Source organism: Ruditapes philippinarum, unplaced genomic scaffold (assembly GCF_026571515.1).
Source record: "Ruditapes philippinarum isolate M1 unplaced genomic scaffold, ASM2657151v2 ctg123_1_1_1_1, whole genome shotgun sequence".
Taxonomy (NCBI): Eukaryota; Metazoa; Mollusca; class Bivalvia; order Venerida; family Veneridae; genus Ruditapes; species Ruditapes philippinarum.
In genome coordinates, this window is record NW_026864861.1 from 382,408 (window position 1) to 405,352 (window position 22,945).

A 22,945-nucleotide genomic window follows, 5' to 3' on the forward strand; every position below is an offset into this window, starting at 1 on the left:
AGTTTCTCTACTTGTAATAGGGTTGGTAAGCGAACGGCATGGATCCTGATCAGACTGCGCGGATACGCAGGCTGGTCTGGATCCATGCTGGTCGCAAACGCATAACGTTGGTTTTGTCGTGACGCGCCTCAAATAACAATCTGTCACTTGACATACATGTCTAATTTTGTATGATCGATTGACAAGGGGTCATTTTAATACTTTTGTATCAAATAGACACTGTCCTCTATTTAGAACGTATTACGCAAACTTTAAGATAATACAATGTAATTTGTTTGTTGTTTCAACTAATTTATTTTGAGATCAAATGACTTTCATAAATTAACAAAACTTTTTTTGTCATAATTGTGTGCCATCAAAATAAAAAAAATATTGGTTACATTGATGAACTATTTATTTAAATTAAATTTATAATCGATCAACATGGCAAAGAAGAAAGGTGATTTCAGTATCTGTATGGGTTGCAAAAATGTATCACGAAAATCGTAAGGAATGTTTTCCTTTCCTGGCTAACTTAACATTTAAAGTCATTCGGGAAATATATATCAAACAATAATTTGTTTGAATTACCAGACATATACATTGTGAAATATATTGATATTAATAAAATAATCATCAATAAAATATTCACTACATTAGTATTAATGAGTAACTTTTTACTCTAAATTATGAAGTGTCCTTGCGACTGAATTGTTATCAAATATGCATACATTAATATTTTGTTTAACTCTATCTTAATCATTTGATAACTTCATTAGCATTATTTCTATTTACATCTGAAATATAGTTTATATCTTAAAGGAATCATGCTTTAACATTTATATAAGTTATTTATTCGTTTTTGTCATTTTACAGGAAGTTTTATATTATTTTTACCTCGGTGTATTTTTGTCGTCTTACAAAAAGGAATACCTATATCTACTTTATAACAATATTAATATTGAATTTATCTTTTATTCAACATCAATAATATAATTATGTTATTTGTTGTTTACAATATGATTTCAAAGCACAGAAGGCGCTGAATTTGTTTGGGTCTCAGGATGTAAGAAAGGTACAGGTTATGAGATTATATGTATATAGTGCCACCAACGCTTTCCAGCGTTTTAATTGTAGTAAATTGGCTATAAGACTAATTGCAACACTGATATTCAATCCAATGATTATTTGACTTAAACAATTTGAAAAAAAAATGAGTTGCCTTTACTGGGATTTGAAATCCAGACCTCTCGCTTCCTAAGCGAGCGCGAAAACCCCTCAGCCACAGTGAATTTATATGAGAACGGCCTGAAGAAAACCATATTATTCCAAAATAGGGCTTGTAACGACTTTTACTGTTGTTTAACACAGATGTAAATAATCCTGGAGCTTACTATAAGCATATATATTTATAAAGAATCAAAAGGCTGCAAGTTCTGTGGTATTTTCAGATCTTTGCAATCTAAATCGTACTGTGTATCTGTATGTATTTTCCTGTATAAGTTTATTTTTATGTACTATAATTCATCTTGCAAGGCACCAGTTTGATAGATAAGGAATTTTGCATAACTAGAGTTGCATCAAAAATCATTTATGTTCATTTTTTACGACAAAGACAGGACTGATTTTGAGAATTTGGCTCCCTATAAGATGCTAGAGGCATTTTGTAGTACAAGTGGTATCTTGGTCTATTTTACCTATTTAAGGTATGCTGAATCCGATAAAGGTGGATACCAAATTGAAAAACTTGAATTTGACCATTGAAATGGCCATTTAAAATGACCACTAAAATGGCCGCCAAATTTCTTTATTATAAATGGATGATATATCAAAGAAAGGAAAAGCCTGAAATTTGTCACAAAGCATGTTTAGGTAAAACCAAATTAGACACCAAAACAGAATTAAAAGCACAAAACAATCCAATATGGCCGAAAAATCCAAGATGGCAGACATTTTTCTATAGGCTAATATAATAGTAATATAGAAGTAATATTAAAGATAGTACTGAAAATTTTAAGGCATTTAAACATATTTAAGGTTTACGCAGCGAACACTACACTCTTTCCTGCCCTATATGCTAGATTTTATCTGGCACTCTATGCAAGCATATAGAGTGGCTACTCGGATGCCTTCAGCGTTAAGATGTGTGAGGGGGTTAAAACGTGTGCATGCAAAATATACATTAATTAAAGGCATTTTTCTCTGAGTACTCTTGGGTTTTGGTGTTCGTTTTTCTGTTATCGATCGTCGTCTTCGTTCTTCTGTTATTGATCCTCGTCGCAGTTCTCTTGTTGCCAGTTCTTCTGTTATTGGTCGTGATCTTCGTTCTTCTCAGTTCTTTTGTTGTTAGATGTTCTGTTATCGGTTCTCGTCTCTGTTTTTCTGCTATCGGTCGTCGTCTTCGTTCTTCTGTTATCGGTTCTCGTCTTCGTTCTTTTTCGTTCTTTTGTAATCTGTTCTCGTCTCTATTCTTCTGTAATCAGAGTCTGGTCTCTGTTTTCTTGTTGTACAAGTGGTATCTGTCATAGGTTCCCGTCTCTGTTATCGATCCCCGATATCATTCTTCTTCTTCAGTCCCGGTCTGTGTTATTTTGTTATCGGTCCTGGTCTCTATTTTTTGTAATCAATCCTCGTCTCCGTTGTCTTGATGTCAGTTCTTCGGTCCCTGTCGTGTTGGTTCTCGTCTTCGTTCTTTTGACATCGGTTCTTGTCTCTTTTCTTCTGTAATCAGTCCTGGTCTCCGTTTTCTTCTTGTCAATTCTTATGTAATCGGTTCCCGTCTCTGTTATCGATCACCGTCTCCATTCTTCTGTCATCAGTCATCGTCTATGTTCTTCTGTTATCGGTCCCTATTTCTGTTATCGGTCGATGGCTCTGTTTGCTTGTTGTCAGTTCTTCTGTTATCGGTCCCTGTCCTGTTCTTCTGTTATCGGTCCTCGTCTCTGTTCGCTTGTTGTCAGTTCTTCTGTTATCGGTCCCTGTCTCTGTTCGCTTGTTGTCAGTTCTTCTGTTATCGGTCCCTGTCCTGTTCTTCTGTTATCGGTTGACGTCTCTGTTTGCTTGTTGTCAGTTCTTCTGTTATCGGTCCCTGTCTCTGTTCTTCTGTTATCGGTCCTCGTCTCTGTTCGCTTGTTGTCAGTTCTTCTGTTATCGGTCCCTGTCTCTGTTCTTATGTTATCGGTCCTCGTCTTTGTTCGCTTGTTGTCAGTTCTTGTCTCCGTTTTTCCTTCTGTTATCGGTCGTCGTCTTCGGTCTTGTACTTTCGGTACTTGTTTCCTGTTCCGTTAAGGTCTTCTCTTGTTTCTATCGTTGCCGTCATTCTGTGTCTATGTCCTGGTTATGTCAATCTCGTAGTCATTTATTCGTTCAGTGGAGTAGCGGGGGATCGAACTCACGACCCCTTGATTTGTAGGCAGACAGTGTTACCACTGCACCATAGCGCCCGCTCTGAATAATAACCATTTTTGAAAATCCTTTATACATTAAATACTATTTCAATGGCTAACAAAGGGTGTATAACAATTATATTTTAACACCTCTACTATGTAGCCTACCCACGTGACTTTTATATGGTCAAAGAAAATATTACTCGATTTACAACAAATAATATTTTTATAGATAACTTTGCTGTTACTTTAAGATATCCTATTTTATTTTTGGGGGTAGGGGGGGGGTTGGTAGGAGGGGGTGCAGTATATATTTTAAAACACTTTTTGTCTCGGTTTGTGTTGTGTTTATGGCATTGAAATGACATTTTTTTAAATACCATAATAAGTGCAAAATATATGAAAACACAATCATTTAAAATATCATAGCTACAAATAATGTTGAAAATTACGGAACACCTGAAGTGATATTTTCCACACTTTCTCCAGGAATTGAATTCGTTTTTACGAAATAATAATTCCCAATTAGAAATATTATTTCGTTTTAACGAAATATAAAATCTTAATTATGAAATATTGATTCGTTATTACGAAATATTATTTCGTAAATACGAAATATTACTTCGTTATTACGAAATATTATTTCGTAATTATGGAATATTAATTTGTTATTACGAAATATTTATTCTTTGGTAATATTTATAAACTAAGCTTATTGTTAAATATAAGTCAAGTAAAAAAAAAATAAAAGTGATTTTTTCAATCTGATTATTATACCTTAACGCGCTAGTAAAACAATACTGTATATACTGTTAATTGAGCCATTAGGCTTATAATCGCTATATTTGGTGGCCAATCTCATTAAAATCTGATCATATTAAATAATCATTTGATTTTGACAAGAATAATTAATTGCATCATATTGTATCATAGTTTTAATGACCTATTTTAGAATTTTTAAGCGGCCATTTTGAATTGAACTTTTGAAGGACAAGGTCAATTTTATTTTCTTTGTATCCACCCTCATCGTCTTCAGCATACCCATATTAGGTTAAAACACTCAAGATATAACTTGTACTATAAAATGCCTCTAGCATTCATATTTTCTTAAAATCAGTCCTGTCTAACAGCCACACTTTATCCTTGCATATCATGGCTACTTCCTTAACAAAGACACTTAAAAAAGAATTAAAAAAAAAAAGTTTCCTTGACTGGGATTTGAACTCCAGACCTCTCACTCACTAAGCGAACGCGTTACCCCTGTACCACGGAGAAGTTAAACAAACAATGTCTGAACAACATCAAGCCATTCTAAATTTAGAACTTCCATTGCATTTCGGGTTTGTAATCCTTATTAATTTCGAGGTATTTTGTTCAGGATAAACCTGTTGTTTAAAATTGAAGTAAATAATGTAGCGAAAATCTTCTCGCCCAAACAGTCCGACATGTAGAATCTATATATTCCACTACTCGGGTTGTGTAGTATTCGGTAATCGGCATCGCTAAAAATAGTATTTTCATTGATAAAATCATATTCATCCGCGTAATTTGTGATTGTGCATTTATTGACAATTCTATAAGCCAACGCTATTTTTAAACTTTGAATGCGTTGTTATTTGTTGGATACTTGTAACAAAATAAAAATATTTCTTTCTTTTAAATCGCTAGTTTTAAGCTGTTTTGAGAACTACTTGTTGTTAGGTTTGTTGGAAACTTCTGTGTCAGAGATTGATGTCCGCTTTGTATTTACTTATTTTCGATCAGAAAATATAATAAAACAATATTAGAAATCTTCGACCATTCGGGAATTATTTTGCTTGAAAATTAATGCGCCTGTCTTTGACCATCTTTATGCAGTGATCTCCCCTGAATTTTTCGGCGTTAGTGTACATATAAAGGGAAGTAACCGATTCAAAAAAGTGGACTACTTTCGGCATTTGCAATTAACAGCATTAGACTCTGAAATTTCGCTACCATTATTTGTTTGGTCTGACGACCCAAACAAATAAAAACCAAAACAGGATTATCAATACAAGTTCCGCTTTGTTTATTTACAGAAATTCCTACATCAATTTTACATTATTCTTCATGGAAGAAGAAGCGACGTCGTCTCAGATTGTAGAAGTTATAGAAACATCTGCTACAACAGTGTCAAACAAAACCTCTCAACTTGCTGTTGTTGATAAGTTTGCTTTAGAGTTGGATACAGTACAAGTGAAGATGGACCGAAAATTAGAACCCGAGACTTTTAACAGAAGGACTGTCAACACACCGGCAACGACTGAGAGACCTGTTAAAACAACTCCAGGTCAGCTATGTTGTCTTTAAGTAGTTAAATGCATATTCAATATAGTTCGATTTCCGTGAAAGCTTTGACCGTTTTCTAAATACCTGTAATCTAAATTTGCATTAGCGAATGTTTATTAATTCAAAATATCACAATATTAAGGTTTTATGTTGAATTCTGCTTTTAATTAGCCAATGCTGGATGACGTGGACTGTAGCTTACATTTAACAAAATGTTTCATTGAAACGCTCAGTCAAACTGCCACCATCATATTTGCAAATGTGTTGTTTAAGACGTCCTTTAGGAATTCTGTATTTGTTTTGTTTTTTTCACTATATTTCGACTGCGTGACAAACTGTAATTGTACTAAATAGGTGTAGTATCATATAACAGAAATGATGGCATTGTGCAGCTTTTACTGGTATTTCAATGAGATTTTATGAATGCATTTTACAGATGATAACAATATAAGTGCAAAGAAGAAATCAACGACCAAGACGAAACAAGTTCCAACAACAAAACCTACACCTAAACCTCCGCCAAATATACCAATCAATAAGAAGAAACCACCGTCTGATAAACCTGGTAAAACCTTTAATTTGACACCATAACTTTTAACAACCACCAATTAGCTATGAATAAGTAACACACCCTTTTAAAATGCAAGTACTCGAGATTTAACTCATATTTGAAAATGTTCTATAGAGCCAGATATCTCTAAATAGGCAAATCAGATGTCTGACAATATATTGTCTACAGTCTAGGTATTACCATGTATTCTTGAACGTAAAAGGAAAGTTAACCCTACGTTAACGAAGCACGCGTCATTTTGCATGTTTTTAATATGTGTGACTTATATAAATTAATATCTTCTGTCTTTGCGTTAGTCTGTCCATCTGATTAACGTAAAATATACCAAATCGGTCCAAATTCACAACTCGAATGATCTTATTTTGTAAATTCAATCAATATACTGAATCTGCAATTATCTTTTTGTTTTCTATATTATAGTATATTCCTGGACCCCTTGTGATAAATATGAAGGAACATATTTTCCACATCCGACACAATGCAATATGTTTATACAGTGTACAAATGAACAAACAATCGAACAGAAATGTACAGACGGACTACTGTATCATTGGAAACAACTTACATGTGTCTCAAGGTAAAACAAATCTTAACAAGACTACCTTATTATTTTTAAAGGGTATAAACCTATATTATCATGTCTGCTTTAGATGTTTGTTTGTTTGTTTGTTTGTTTGTTTGATTGATTGATTGATTGATTGATTGATTTGGTTTTACGTCCCACCGACACAGTATAAGTCATAATTTTGGCGACGTGTCATCGAAGACATCAGATGCCCTTCCGTGCATTATATCAGTCAACAACCCTTACCACTCGGCTACGGACGCCCCCCTTGTAATAGATGTTAGGACATAGATAGAGATACACAGGGACTCGCAAAATGTGGATTATTCCAATTTTATCTCGGGGTACAAACATACTTTAACATTTGTAATATAAATACATGTATTTCAATAAAAAGTGTAACGTGATTGTCAACTCCATTGTAAACGATATTTCACCGTGAATCTATAATTGTAAGATTTGTTGTATCACGGGATTAGATAGGCAAAACCCACATTGTCAAAGTTCAGGATAACATCTTTTGAAAGAATAATAGCTGTGGTTTTGACAAGAAGAGTTTGGTTCATGTACGAACTCACCGCCTAAGACCCACAAATATTAATTTAACATTTAATTCTGCGTTTCCCGTTTTAATATAAAATTCATGCACGTTAAATAACAGAGATATCACTGCCGAAACTTATCACACATATTGCAATAAGAATATGAAAACAATGTTTTCTGGGGTGTTTTTGAAAACCATGTCTCTTATACAAACCTAATGATTCTCAATCCAGAGAGAGGATTTGAGTTGGTTTTTATACCAGACTCAAAAACCTGAAGATGCAAAAATTATATTAATCGCACGAAACAAATGACTATGTATTTCCTATAAAACACGTCTATGATGGTTGATTTGGTACACTTTGCGTTTTGCGTTGTCGATAGCGAACATACAACCTATATTGTTATCGTCTTGTCGTCTTATCGCTGGCGAAGCAAGCCAAACGGCGCGGTTGTCGTGCGGCGCGATGTCGCCCTGTCACTGGCTTATAGATATACAAATAGCTAATCCTTCGATTTGAGCCGAGCGACAATGTGACATCGTGATACCATGCGCACGACAACGCGCCGTTTGGCGTGCATCGTTAACGACAAGACGTAAGTGCGACAACGCACCGTTTGGCACTTTGTCGTGATGTCGCTAGCGACAACACGATGCACAAAAAGTTTTCCAAACCATTCACCATACACATCTAAGATATTTTTTTTGTGATAATATGATTTGCTTCTGGTAGGCAGACTTTCCCGTTTAGTGTTAATAGCCATATATTTCATTAGACAAGTCAAAATAGATGGTATAATGACTTCGTGTTAGTTTGAACATTTATTGCGAGACACTGTCTGCAACAGACCGTCTGGTCCATGACTTAAGTATAAACTTGATGTGGATGGTGACGGTCAGTTTAATATCTTCAAACGTAAATTTCTTAGTGATGTGTCCATCAAAGTAAACACCAAGTGATAAAACAACAAAATGTTCAGTAATTAATGTTTAGGGGTTATTTTTTCATCTTTATACAATATATTTATAATGATATTATAATAATACAGTTTGTGTTTATCAGTGGAAATGGATTGAGCAGAGCAAATGAATTGGCCTTTTTCACCTAAAATTTCGCTTTTTTTTATATTTATATTTCTTTTTATTTATATGAGCTCAAGAAAAAAATGAATTACTGGATGTAATAAAGAAAAACTGAAATTAAATAACATAGAAAACATATGTTACTTTATATGTAATTCAATAATTCGAAATTTTGTACACGTCAGCATTGGCCTATTATAGTTGTATTTTAATCTTGAAATTACAATATCATCTCATCTTAAGTAATAAACAAATCTCAACTTTTATTCAGGACAGAAACTTTAATACATGTAATTATAATTTAATATATTGGTGATACTTCTTTTAAGATTTACACGAGATGTTATATGCCCTGACCCTAGCAAAGCTCCACCTAAACCAACGACCACCACCTCTACAAAAAGCACGAGAATCACAAGTCCCAATGTCACGCCTTCAGCTTCAACACCCCCAAGCACAATACACTGGATGGTAGACACTACTTCTGAGGTTCCCGTTACAACAAAAAGACTACTACCAGACGGTGTAAAGTTGACAGCTATTGCGGGACAATATTCAGAGAGACCAAGTATGTATGATATTTTATTAATGCCAATAGACGGCGGCAACAAATTGTACCTATGCGACTAGGTCAGCACACTGTCTGATCATTGTCTGCACTGACATTAGCTATTCAGTCAGTACATATTAGGGAAATTTCCCCGAATGTGATGGTTTTATGAACAAGTTCATTTACGATATTTTGCGTTGTAATGGTTAATACCATTTGGATATTTTAATCAGACTAATAATAATCGTTTTAATTGCTATTATGATTGAAAAATGCGACGACACTAGTTTATCTTGCAACACAAATGTATTTTTTATTTCTTTTTTTCTTAAACTGTGTCTTTATAATTTAGAGGTTTATTTGATGTTGACCGACTGAATAATCGTTTTAGCCAATAATTGTTATAGTGGGTTTCTCGACTTTTAGCTAATTATAGTGATAGGGAATTTCTTTTGATTTTAGCTTATACGTGTTACAGTGATAGGGGTTTTTCTCCCAAATTTAGCTAATAACATTTACGGTGGTTTCTCTCATTTTTTTTGCTTTCCCAATCTATATATTTAAATAAGAAAATCAAGTCAATACGGGTATGTCCAATTCTTTCTTGTAAAGTTAAATCAAACACAATATATCTTCATATTATGGCCAGTATTTGATCATTTCAAAATCGCTATTTCAGAATACTCCGCCAATCCCTGTGCGAATAAAATGGATATACAACTGTATCCACACCCTAAAGACTGTTCCATGTTTATACAGTGCGTCAACGGTCAGGTGCGGCATATGCACTGCGCCAAAGATCTCGTTTTTGAACCGATCAATAGCGCATGCATTTACCCGACGGAAATAGAACTGTTGTGTCCAGACATCAGGCCTTGTCAAGGGAAAGACGATGGCTATTTTCCTCATCCGTATGATTGCTCAAAATTTATTCAGTGTCAAAATAAAAAAGAGAAAGTGCTGGAATGTCAGAAAGGTCTTCGATGGAGTACAAAAGTGAACAGTTGTGTGCATAATATCCCAGAAATTGTATGTCCATTGGACCCAAAACCATAATGAAAATGATGTTAGGTATATTATACAGTTATTAACCAATTATTGTTTCGTTCGCCCCTGTTTCTATTATTAAGATATATTATAGAACTACATAAAAACATCAAGATGTTATCGATTTATAATATGCAATTATAAGACGCCTTCTTCTATAAGACGCCCTCTTTTATAAGACGGACAGCTTTATAGGACGACCAATGTTTTTTTAACGAAATCAACGTCATTTACGTTATCAAAAGTCGAGAAAGATACAAAGTTTTAAATACCAATTACAGTTATACAGTTATGTTGTAATAGCTGCACAGAGGAACTGCACACATGAGTTTAGTTTTTTTACATATTTGAAAATTAAAAAAAGAACGCTTATTTATGACTATATTAGGAGAACAAAAATAATTACAGATGTCTTTAAAATTAAAAACGCTTGGCGCAACTGTATATCGATATCTACACGGTAAATTTATTACCTGCGTATTGAAGACATACTGCTATGACTGACTTTATAATTCCAAGATCAATGACTGAAGTGCAAGAAATTTTTGGAAGAGCATCACGTTTTGCTTAAGTGTGTATGTTTTAATGTACCAACAATTTAAAAAAGATTACCCCGCCACATATTTATGTTGCGTTGGACTCATTTTGTATATGTGTATATGTATGCAACGAAGACATATGTAAATGCAGTTCATACTTTATGCATTATTAAATTGTTATTCAATAATGTTGAACATTAAAGAACACTGACATAAAGAATTGTACTTTTTACTGTATCATTATGATAGTGCACAATTAAAACAATAAAGATAACGTAAAAGTTATGTGGGTGCTTATGTGCTTACTCAAACACAGTTATATGATAACAAACAGCAGTGTCAAAAAATAAAATGAAATGAATTTATTTAAAAAAAAAAAAAACCTCGCCATTTTCTTAATTTTCTAGCGTACATTCTGTTATAAATGGTAAAACAGATAGCTCAAGTCCTAACCGCTGTTTCCAACATAAATGTAGACAAAAACTAATACACTGATTGCAACGAAAATTACATTGCACGTGTATTTTGATATAACATACTTCAATGCAAAATATAAACACAATCGTTAATATCCTTCAAAAGTATTCAGCGGAAATAAATAAATTCATAGAAAACTTGGTTAAAAAGGGTTCTGCCTTTTCAATAAAAAATCGATAGCAGTAAAAATTAAACTTGGCCTGTGATTTTATTTTACATACTTACATGCCAAATATGAACACAATTTTTTAAATCCTCCAAAAGTTATCTTTCGGAAGGCAATAATTACACAGAAAGGTTCGCTAAAAGGGGCATTACTCTTTCAATTAAAAGTTGATTGCAACTACGATTGCAACTCGTATTATTAAACTTGTCCTGTGTTTTGATATGTCATACACATATGCAAAATATCATTGAAATCCTTAAAAAATTATCCTGCGGAAAGCAATTATTTCACAGAAAAATTCATATAAAAGGGTCATAACTCTATCAATAATTAGTTAATTACGGCAAAAAAATCGAACTACACCTGTGTTTTGACATAATATAATTACAATGATGCCAAATATAAACACATTTAATGAAACCCTTCAAAAGTTAACCTGCGAAACCAATTGTATACGGACTAACGGTCAGGCGAACGGGCAAAGCCATACCATAATAAGTCTTGTAGTTTCTTCGGGCACTTTGAAAGGGAACACTTTATTCTTTTGTTTTACTAATTTAGTTGTGCTGAGGGCATAAGAGATGATGCACTTGACATTATATGGTATCAACAAAAAATCGAGTTCTTAAATTTTTCATGGCTCCCTTTCCGGATGGTTGTTTTGTTTAGACTACATAAAACATGTAAATTAGTTACAATATTCATAAAAGGTTTATTGTTTCACAAATACGGAAAGATAAATATACGGATTAAAGAGAAAATCATGACACGTTTAATTAACTGATATTATTGAAAGATATTATGCCAGAATAAAACATAGTTAAATCATGGTAAATTGCAAACAAATATTCTTACATATAAAAATTAAGTTTAATACAGAACCATTATTCCTAATGTTTAAAGTAGTCATTTCTTATTTATGTTTAAACGTTAATTTTGCCTCTAAACAGCTGTTATATGTAATTATGTTACACAGACTCTTATTATTTCAATTGTCCATTTGTATATATTCACGTGCATTTTACACTGTTGTTAAGGTGACCTATAGGCCTATAAGGCCGGGTGTTCTTTATTTACATTGTATAAATGTAATTTTCATGTACGAAAACACATGTCACTATAATAAAAGATTATTATTATTATTATTATTATAAAAATAAGCCACTTTAATGGATTCATATTTACTGATATTTCTACAAAATTAATCATTATGTAACTTCCTTAACAATATACATCACAGTTGAAAACTGTACCTAAATATTTATACCAAACTGATATATAAACATTTGATCAGATATTATGATAAAAAAGACTGTTTAAAATAAATCTAACTAAACTCATGATAAGGTATACAAATTTAATAACGATTAAGAAAAGTGCTAGGGATAAATGCATGTTTGAAAATTTTTATTAAATGACATTATGTCCATCAGAGTAGAAATGATCAGTGAACAGGTAAAAATCTAAATAACTTGACATTTTGCCATAATTGTGTTAAACTTTATGTATATGTATAAAGAAATCAATAATTCAGCTGACCAACGAAAAAAAATATCGTTTTCACATTGTAACACGAACATATTTCGATATCAATTATTATTATGATAGTCAATCTTTTGAATAACATATCTCATTCAATTGAACATGAGCATAATATCATTTTAATATTTTTCATTTGAAGTAACAAGGCGAACAAACAAAACAGTCTAAAAATATCAAAAACAAGATATCACTCAGTGGTTTACATAAGTATAAAGATAAAAAAAATGTGTTTTAATAACGGTTAGAACTTTTAAAAACTTGCAAACAAAGGTATTAAAAATCAATGAATTAAAATGTCCTGTTTTAAAAATCAGGCATGTATACAGCTTCACAAATGTCACGATGTTAATCAAATGAGTGGAATATTTTCACAACATGAGAGTTAACGTTTTCATTAATTTACAGGACTGCGTTATGATACTTTCTTACGTCCGTTTAGATGCTCTGAAATGGAATTTTAAAATAAATAACATATTAGAAGTGATCATAATAAAAATACCTACACATATCTAATTTTTGTAACGAAAATAAATATATAATTCTATTATTCAAAATTATAATATGTATTAACGGTTTTTTGTTGAGGTTTAGTACTATTTTGTAAATGTCATATGGCGACTTTCCAGCTTAAACTGGTATGGACCTTTCCAGTTTTACAGTTTTATGTAAATTGGCTAACCTGTTATCCAGTTGCTACACTGAGATAATACATAGTCACTAGTTGACCTGGATTGCACAAAAGAACACATGGTTATGTTTGTGATACTGTTTGTGAGCAGTTGACCTAGCAATGAAAGGAAAATGTGTGGCTTAATTTCCGCTACGAAAAACCGAAAAGTTCCATGTATGATGACCTAGGGTGCCATTCAGTGGATCATTATTTATATCGATGCAACTCGGACTTAAAATGATAAAATCAAATTTACAATGACCATCAGCACAATAAAGTAGGTCTACAATTTAAACATTCGGGTCATTCTTAATGATAATGACAGTACTACTAATGACGGCTTAAGCATTCAAATGTTGACCAGTCTCGTTTGCCCAAATTTACTGTTTTAAAGACCTTAACATAAACAATAATTACTCTTATTCAGAGATATGCATGAATCAGATAGGGTAAACAAGCATCATGATAATATGATACTAACCTTTTGAAGTGTCTACACCGGCGGCGGTGGTGTGCTGCTGAAGAGATTTGGGTTTGTTTTTTGTGGTTGCAGCAGATCTTGGTACACCAGAAACGGTCCAATAACAATAGCAACGGTGACATCAGGGTTCTGTTCCGTTGGTACAATATTGTCCCTCTTGGCTTTCTCACGTATCACTTGTAGAATAAGGTTAACGGTGCTCTGGGCATCTTGAATCTTATCTACGAATGCCAGGTCAAACGTCAAATACGGTGTGCCACCTTCTGTCGTACTGTTAAGATATAAATAGCTAGATCAACACAGCCAGTTTAGGTAGAAACAAAGATAGATTTATTCAATATGCTTATTCAAGTAACTTGGCCTGAACATTTAAAAGGTATTAAAGTGTACATATTCAACTTCAACACATAAACATGTTTTATTATGTTGATCATGAGAAACTTCCCAACCACAATGACTTGAATGCGGCTAGTTGTAAACTATAAAAATTTGATATAATTTCGAACCAGTATTTAAACAGAAAAACATCTTCGTTGATAGTTCCATAAAACAAAATTCAAGAGATGCATAAACGGTCCAATGAACATTCTCGTTTTGTTTTGTTTAGTATTAAGGGGATCAGGGTAAGAAGACTAATCTGACTGATGTAGACCTGTATGAGACAAGGTTAGGTATATTGTCTATGTTTCGGTGCAGTAAAATTTTATTGTCATGTAGTGTTACACTGCAAAAAAATGCCAATAAATTTTACCTATTTTGAATCATACGTGGAAATATCATTCCGAAAACACATTCACCGAATACTCAGACGAGTTACTGAAACTGTTGTGTACAGAATCCGGGCTGACCAGTATTCCTGAACATATCTTTGATATATTGATCATGAGTTGGGAAGTTAAAAATTCCGTTCGTACGTTATTTGGAAATAAAAACTATAAACAAAAACTGATAAGATTATACTTACAAGTTCATGTTGCCACATCCGCCAAATCTCGGAAGCTCATTGTCTCCTTTTCCGAGTAATACACTCATCTACAACAGAAATATTCCGTGTTACTTAATAGTATCTAAATTACCTGGCTATTCATATATGGTTTAGGGAGTATTGCTGTCTTTTTTTTTTTCTTTTTTTTGTGGATTTTTACGGCACGTCAACTCAACACATAACAGGCCATATTGTGTCGAATGCTATAATAGGCTTAAAACGTTATGTAATGTTTTGTAAATGACAATAAAAATGAGTCATTTAGATCTTAGTTAAAAGACACATTGGAGAATTGGATATATTTTAAGATAATATTGAGCGAGAGGAACAATTGGTTTGAAATATTATTTCATTAATGTTTTGAGAATTCCGGAGAAATTTTATGTGCTAAAGTCGGTATGACATACGTATAAAGAGTTATATTTGAATTAAAATAAACGTGTGTTACATGGTTGTGTGTACCCGTCTAATATTAAAGTGATACCATTCAGTGTTTAAGCGTGTCTAACGTTTAACACATGTCCCTCAAGGCCATGTCCGGCATGGTTTGGACATTTCGTTCTTACTTACATTATAACAAAACAACTCTTGATGGCTCTTGTAAAGTGCAGAGGAAGAATCCAAATAGTCTTCATTGAAGGTGAAGTTAAGTAGTGGAAATCTCATCGGAAGTGTGTCGACTGGAGAATGAAGTATGAAGAAAGAAATCATTGTAACTGAACAATACATGAACAATGGCATCCCATTTTGAAGATATTATTGAAAATTGGTAAAAGCAAATCTAAACGTAAAAAGAACATTGGTCAATTGATGTATTAAAATGCATATACTTCTATCAAGTCGGGTGTTCATGTCTTTGCTATGCTTTTATAGCATTGAAGAAGATACAAAGATACAATCTGTCATTTATAAAGATGGGTGGACACAGCCCAAACGTACTGTATCAATCTTATAGTTGGGTGTGTTATTAGTGTGTTATTTTTAGTTTATTCATTCGCTATTTACAGCTAAAACACCATTTCCCTTATGCAAAATTACAATTAGAATATGTTTCATATGACGATAGCAGGTTACTTCAATGAACTGTTGAGCAAAGGTGCCGTTGCGACTTAAAACTAGCAAAAATAAACCGGATATGTTTGATAATGTGTTACCTATTTCTGGCATCGGAGTTGTTGTCGTCGTATCTACAACGTAATCACTTATGTTAACTTTGATTTCGTCTGTCCCGCGTATGAGTACAAGATCATAACCAATGAAATAGTAATCCTCTTCTGTACCGACGGCAATGTTAACAAAATTATTACGTATGATATCTTTTAACTCCTCGCCGAAAATAGGTTCAATTCCCAGGAACAGGAATGAAACGGTGGACGTCAGTTTGTCCGTTAACGACAGGTCATCAAATCTGAAATAAAATATGTACTGTCCATTATATACAGAGGGTATTAAATGTAGGTGGCTTCTATTATGAATTCATTGAACGAGTTAAACATAACTGCACGAAGAGAGCCTCTGACGATTTTTATAAAATAAATATGGAGCCTGCATTCATTCTATATTCTGTTAATCACATACATGAACATACGGAGAAAAACAAACATTTCTGCTTACCCTCCTTCTATAAAGTTATACTGAGATCACAGAAGAATGTATGATCATATCTTGCGATTTATAATTGTTTCTTTAATCAATTAAGTCCAAATGTTAAATCAAATCAAAATATTAAAGTAGAATATAAAGCTTTAAATGCACTTCATGCGCAATGGCTCATTTGCATATCACATGCACATGCTCGGCCGGGCAGCATCCTATTTATGGAATCTGAAAGGTGGCACGGGTATGTGACTAAAGTGTAAGGACAATTATCTTCTCGACATGTTTTATATTACAGAATAGAATGAAAAAATATGTATCATTACTTGTAGCTGTGGACAAAACATCTCAGGAGTCTAGAACCATAGTATTGGCTTGCCAGTATCTCAGGATTCATCTGTATATTCATAAAAGAAGGAACAATTTAATTCAAGAATTCCATCTGTGTGTTTTCGACGAATACAGATATTCATAGATTTGATTATTATATAGGATAAAAACATACTAATGAACCTAAACCTAAATACATAATATTAAACAATTCTTATAAAGCGAGTGACACCTGCGCGAACCATCAGTTAATCTTTTACTTATGTTATGAATGCTTTGACAGTCATTTTCACTTTTACACAAACAAAACGTTTGGAAAAAGAAATAATAAAGGATAATAAAACAGAAAATACCCCTTGAAAGTTGTTGACTAAATCTCCGTCACAAAATGCTTTCTGCTTTTCTTTAAAGTCCTCAGAAGATGAATTCATTAATGTCGGTTTATAGGAACTGTAGTCAAACAAATTGAACGTGAAATTTGCTATCCATCCATCTGTAATATATATGCAAATAAAGAAGAAAGAAAATTTAGGTTTTAGCAGTAACAGTTTCTGTCGTATCAAACATATCATATGCAGGTTTATGAAAGTTTTTCTTTCATTTGCTTTCATTCAGAAAAAAAACATATATGAGCCGCGTCACGACAAAACCAACATAGTGCGTTTGCGACCAGAATAGATCCAGACCAGCCTGTGCATCCGCGCAGTCTGATCAGGATCCATGCTGTTCGCTATCAGTTTCTCTACTTGTAAAAGGGTTGGTAAGCGAACAACATGGATCCTTATCAGACTGCGCGAATGCGCAGGCTGGTCTGGATCCATGCTTGTCGCAAACGCACTATGTTGGTTTTGTCGTGACGCGGCTCATATTAATCCATGTGATTTTTTTTATAGAACAATAACATTGTTACTGAGTTACGCATAACGTTACTTTTAATGTGGCCATTCTTTCTTAAATATCGGTTTTTACGTTGCACTTAATATCTTTACTATTACAAAACCATTTTTGACGTCATAAAACTCGTTCCCGTAATTCCAGATAATCACGTGATATTTTAAAAGCCGCCATGCGATTTTACTTTAGTGGTGTTCATTTTCGGGGTCTAACAGTGTTATACGTAATGTCAAAATAACATTTTTTTTACTTACCGTATGGAACTTTGTAGTAAGTTGCAATGGAGTCATACAAAATGAGATCCTCGACTCTATAACCAACGTAGTTATTGTATCGTTCTGATTGTGTAAAGTTATAGATAATGTTTGATATTTCAGACTGTATCATCGGGATATCCAACACTTCGAAATAATCCATCGTGAAGTTAACGGTCACAAAATCTGTATCACTGAAATAAATTAAAAACTGTCACATATTTGTGCATTATGCGTTTCAATTATTGCGCAATTAGTATGTAAATCATAATGCCTTAGGAAAGCAGAGATAATTGTTCAATGCGTAACTTGCCAGCAAGTGTAAAACTAAAGGGTATTCTAATGTAAAGAAAATAACAAAGCACATGCCCCGGGGTATCAAAACTTTTTCTTTAAACTCAACATGTGCATTTGCTAGCGTATGTTATTTGCTGGTTTCTGACCAATTAACGACTTGAGATCTGAGTTTGAGCTGCGAAAATGTCTTTATAACCGTGGACTCATCTTTGGCAGAATGGCCTACTATCATATCATGATAAACTATGGCATACATGTTTTGTTTTTACAAAAATATCACAATAACAAATCAACCAATAAATAAGCATATCGCTTAAATCTCTGAATACTTATTGTATACAAGTTCTTTACACGACGATGTTTTTATTCTGATGGAGGCCACAATACAGAAGAAATGTTGAAAAGGCTTATGCATAGTTAAGAACGATAAGAAAAAAAATATATTTAAAGGTATACTTCTTCGTTACACGAAATATTATATAGATGAACCTGTCCAAAAGCAATCAGCAGACCATAAAACTAAATATTGACAATGCCAAGCCAACGGATAGAGGAGATTTCAAGTTCACTAAACTTATTCAAATAGTCAACGGGGTATCCTGTTTTCAATTACCGATTTATTAAAGAAACATGGTACATACCTGTAACTTTGAACACTACATTGGTCGAAGCTACCAGCATACTGGGAACGTTGCTTGATGAGGTCAGACATCTTGAAGCAATAATAAAAGAACATTCTGTCAGTCATTTAACAACATAGCAATTCTTGTTAATTTTATTTATACTTTTCTAACATACTTTTACATGGTAATATCATATCTCAAAAGTAAGTTATAATACTTGACAATGTAAAAGTATTTTTAGATTTTGGTGAAAATCAGAGGTAGATTCTCTCCTGTAAACGATTTTGATTAAACCGGATAAGAGATATTTTGTACTTTTCTTAATCTCTATTAATTTTCATATTATATTACAATTTTGCTCTAAGATATTTGAATATGAAATGTTAAATACATTGTTTTCAAAGATATAATAATACAATGAAATAAGAAAATGACCATTATATCGAAATTGATTATAAAATATTGTCAGAAAACTCTCTTAACTTACCGCTTGGCAGAATGGACCGCTTTTATCCATAAACAAAGTAGATTGGTTATTACCAAGATCTTGCTCCCACATTACATCCAGTAATTGGTAGCTTAGAGGCACCTTGGTGAAGTTTGGCAAGTCTCTGATGTAGATGTAGAAATCTCCAAACATAACCGCTTCGTGACGGTCAAAACGGACCATTGGCAAATTACTGAAATATCCAGTACATTGTATAAAATAATGCATTACAGTTATAAATATTTAGGAAATAGATATCAATTTTGTCAACGGTTTGACTTCAAATGCGCAGGAATATAATCATGAAAGCATTAAGCATAGAAGTAATTTTCAAGAGGAAAGGGCCACCATGACAAGTAATAGGGAATACAGTCTCAAAACACAGTTTGTGCATTCTCTTGTTGCTTTTTTCAAATTACTAGACAAATACAGTGAGAGTTTCTTGATTTCAAAAACATTCCGTGATTAAAGTATTTTACAAAAACATGAGCATAGGATATGTTTAATTAAATTCGTAACCGAACCTGTTCAAAATATTCGTCAAAATTTGTCGTAATTCTAGCAACATCTTTGGTTCCCTCAAACTCAAACTCAAAGTCGACACTAGTTTCGTCACTACTGGGATCATAACTGAAATATAAATAAATAAAGACATACATTGTTCTAGCATAATACTTAATCGATTTATTTCATGATCGACCGAAGGTAGGAAATGAAATAGGGCACAAATATATGATATATAAATAGATAAACTAAACATTTCACGATCAAGACGGAATGTACTTAAAGATAATATTGCCTGGCCTTTATTCGATTGTGTTAACACGGTGACTGCTCCGTTCAAGCCATCATATCGTTTTATATCATTTCACCTGAAACCTAGTACATCACACTCAATGAAGTCGGGGAACAAATTTGCGCTTGCGCTTAACGTCATCAGCTGATTTACCTGCAGATAAAAAATTACCTTTCATCAAAGACATTTTACCTCGTAACACATGATAAGCGTATACATGATATAAGGCTATGCATTGTTTTGTCATTTATAAAAGCACCACGATTTGGCTTATTTGCTTTGATGCCAGGAAAAAAGATGTAAAAGTTACAAAAAAGACATGTAGACCGCTAGACACATTTTAACAAGGCTCTTATTGCACATTTAAATTATGTTTAATTTTATATCCAACCAGTTGTTAGAACACAGTTTTGTTTATAAGTAATATATACAAATTTTATAACAGTATTGTGTTCTGACATTAAAATAATCTTTGAAAAAGAGATGTTAACTATATGCATGCACTGTTGGTACAGGATAAAAAAATCAAGACTTATGTTTGGTCACCACAGCAGTTTTTCAGATATGGTAAAAGATACATCGCCCAATGGCTTAATAACTTTTCTCTCAGATCCAAAAAATACATACCGACCTCAACAAAAGTTTTTTTTATAAAATATAACTTAGAAATAGCAAAATATGAAATTGAACACCACCAAAACAAGACAGATTTTACCTGAGTGCAAAAAGCATTTTCATATCGTTGAAAAGAAAGTGAGTTTTCGTTATTCAAAGCATCTGTGAATGTGAAATTAACCAGCCTTTTCGTCATTGTCACCATTGTGGAAATAAAGTCAGAGTGCTTCAAGATCATATCTCCAACTGGAATGCCATAAACATCCCCATATCTGAAAAAAAATATTACCAGTAGTTTTTAATAAAATTCATATTTCAGGTTGATCTGAAGATTTTTGATCATGACAAAGAAAAAGTGTATTCAAAAAAGTATTCAAAACATGTGTTGATGTGTAATTAATACCAATCAGCATTTGGTCTTTGAAAAACAACAAACTGTAGCTTAGCTAATATCCGTTCACTTACTTGCATAAGGCGTTTTTTTATTGACCTTCATCCGTTATAGATTATATTTCTAGAGATTTAGTTAATAACTCAATCACAAATTATATAATTACTTTCCTATGTACAATTCAAAGTTACAGTATCACAAAATATCGGATCAGATAAAAAAGACATATATGCCAGAAGCACGTTGTATATTTCCTGAATATCAGCGCTTGCAGAGGAAGGAGTAACAATCAATGTAAATATGGTTAAAGAACCTAAAACATTACAATACTATACCATTGTTGATATAGGAAGATTAATCGAAGAAAGAAATCTTTAATCGTAGATTAGAAATTAAATTTAGTATTTATTAAATATCTGACATGTTTACCTCTCTTTTTTTCTACGCTCAAACAGCAAATCATATATGTTAGAACCCAGATCGTCAGATTGATCAACATCAAAAGTCAGTTGAAGAGTAAAACCTGCTGGATTATCACTTGTAAAAAAGATACAATTAATCAATTAATTCATGTACAAAATAAGTACAATTTTGCTCCAACAAACTATTCCTTTGACTTTAATGACGATCCATTAAGCATTGATACACTAGTTTCTTTGCAAATGACTGTGACAATTTTGCTCAAATGCACTAACTGGTATCTGCAGTCCATTTCTCAAACTAAATTTCATTCCTGAAGCATATGATAGTTTAAGTGCGGACGATCATCCTTTAATATTAAGAAAAACTGATATAGAAAGGTGAAAAATACTTATGCACAAATATTTTGATTAAATTTGAAGATCAATAATATGCGCAATAGTATGTAGCTGCATTCATTGGTTGGTTTTTTTTTTTGTTTTTTGTTTTTTTGTTTCTTTTTTTGGAGGGGGGGGGTCGGAGACACATCATTCCAGTTTACCGGCAAATGGTTAAATTTTCTGATAAATCAGTTACTGACATATTTAAGGATTCCAGTTCTTATCTATAATATTTGAAGTAAGCATGAACATTTTCTATCAAACTCTTCAATAACATTTAATCACTACTTTAATTCTTCTACTCTACTGACGGTCTGAAAAAGTATGCCAACACAATTAGGAATTAGAAAATAATTAAAATGTGTAAATACAATTTAGTGCGTGATGATACTGGCATTGAAGAGAGATCTTTACATTGTTATTAAGCATTATATACAATCAATTCAATAGTATACTATAGTCTGTCATACATTGACATACACAAGACATATAATTATAAATACTTACACAAAGCTTTTGATTCTACAACTTTCGTATACCTCGTTATAATTTGTAACTACAAAAAATCCGATCTGTAACACAATGTACACAAGGGTTTACTGATTCTAGCATTTTTATACATACAATGTAAATATGACAATTTAATACCTAGCTTTATAAAGATTTTTTTCAAGTAGTCTCATTAGTCTATAGTAAATTGGAATGATTTTCTAAAAGTCTCATTTGTCTTTACTACAAAATTCATGGTCATGAAATGCAACACATGATTTTAACATTTAAGTGACCACAAACTATAATGATTCTAAAAGACCTATGTTATATTGATTTTTGTAGAACTTGTCTTAATTGAAACGACGTGAAAATGATATATGAATTGATGTGACACGAGCGGGATCACCATTTTGTACAAAAACAACAAATACACATATATTCAATCATCTTGTGAACAAAATGTTTACAAACTAAATGC

At 32.7% G+C, this 22,945-nt stretch overlaps 3 protein-coding genes across 3 annotated transcripts in view; 1 reads left to right on the plus strand and 2 right to left on the minus strand.

The window, feature by feature from the left end:
• Positions 1-12,478, plus strand: part of LOC132727071 (uncharacterized) — a 51,582-nt gene extending 39,104 nt beyond the window's left edge. The window contains exons 6-10 of the mRNA XM_060712483.1: positions 5,423-5,673; positions 6,109-6,237; positions 6,664-6,820; positions 8,765-9,003; positions 9,665-12,478. Coding sequence (XP_060568466.1) covers positions 5,423-5,673; positions 6,109-6,237; positions 6,664-6,820; positions 8,765-9,003; positions 9,665-10,041 — 1,153 coding nt within the window. The 3' untranslated portion in view covers positions 10,042-12,478. The remainder of the gene's footprint in view (positions 1-5,422; positions 5,674-6,108; positions 6,238-6,663; positions 6,821-8,764; positions 9,004-9,664) is intronic.
• A 126-nt stretch (positions 12,479-12,604) lies between these two features.
• Positions 12,605-19,563, minus strand: LOC132727070 (uncharacterized). The gene is made up of 10 exons (XM_060712481.1): positions 19,374-19,563; positions 18,905-18,975; positions 17,967-18,160; positions 17,172-17,311; positions 16,815-16,885; positions 16,047-16,300; positions 15,463-15,572; positions 14,872-14,939; positions 13,908-14,178; positions 12,605-13,200 (listed from the first exon to the last, which is right to left on the minus strand). The coding sequence occupies exons 1-9, from the start codon at positions 19,554-19,556 to the stop codon at positions 13,920-13,922; spliced, it is 1,350 nt and encodes a 449-aa protein (XP_060568464.1). The 5' UTR covers positions 19,557-19,563; the 3' UTR covers positions 12,605-13,200; positions 13,908-13,919.
• Positions 19,564-19,879: 316 nt separating this feature from the next.
• The window catches only part of LOC132727065 (neurogenic locus notch homolog protein 2-like), a 53,267-nt gene continuing 50,201 nt past the window's right edge, over positions 19,880-22,945 (minus strand). Inside the window, exons 59-63 of the mRNA XM_060712475.1 lie at positions 22,483-22,547; positions 21,605-21,712; positions 20,885-21,056; positions 20,246-20,322; positions 19,880-20,003 (exon numbers count right to left, since the gene is read on the minus strand). Of these exons, the coding sequence (XP_060568458.1) occupies positions 19,880-20,003; positions 20,246-20,322; positions 20,885-21,056; positions 21,605-21,712; positions 22,483-22,547 (546 nt within the window). The remainder of the gene's footprint in view (positions 20,004-20,245; positions 20,323-20,884; positions 21,057-21,604; positions 21,713-22,482; positions 22,548-22,945) is intronic.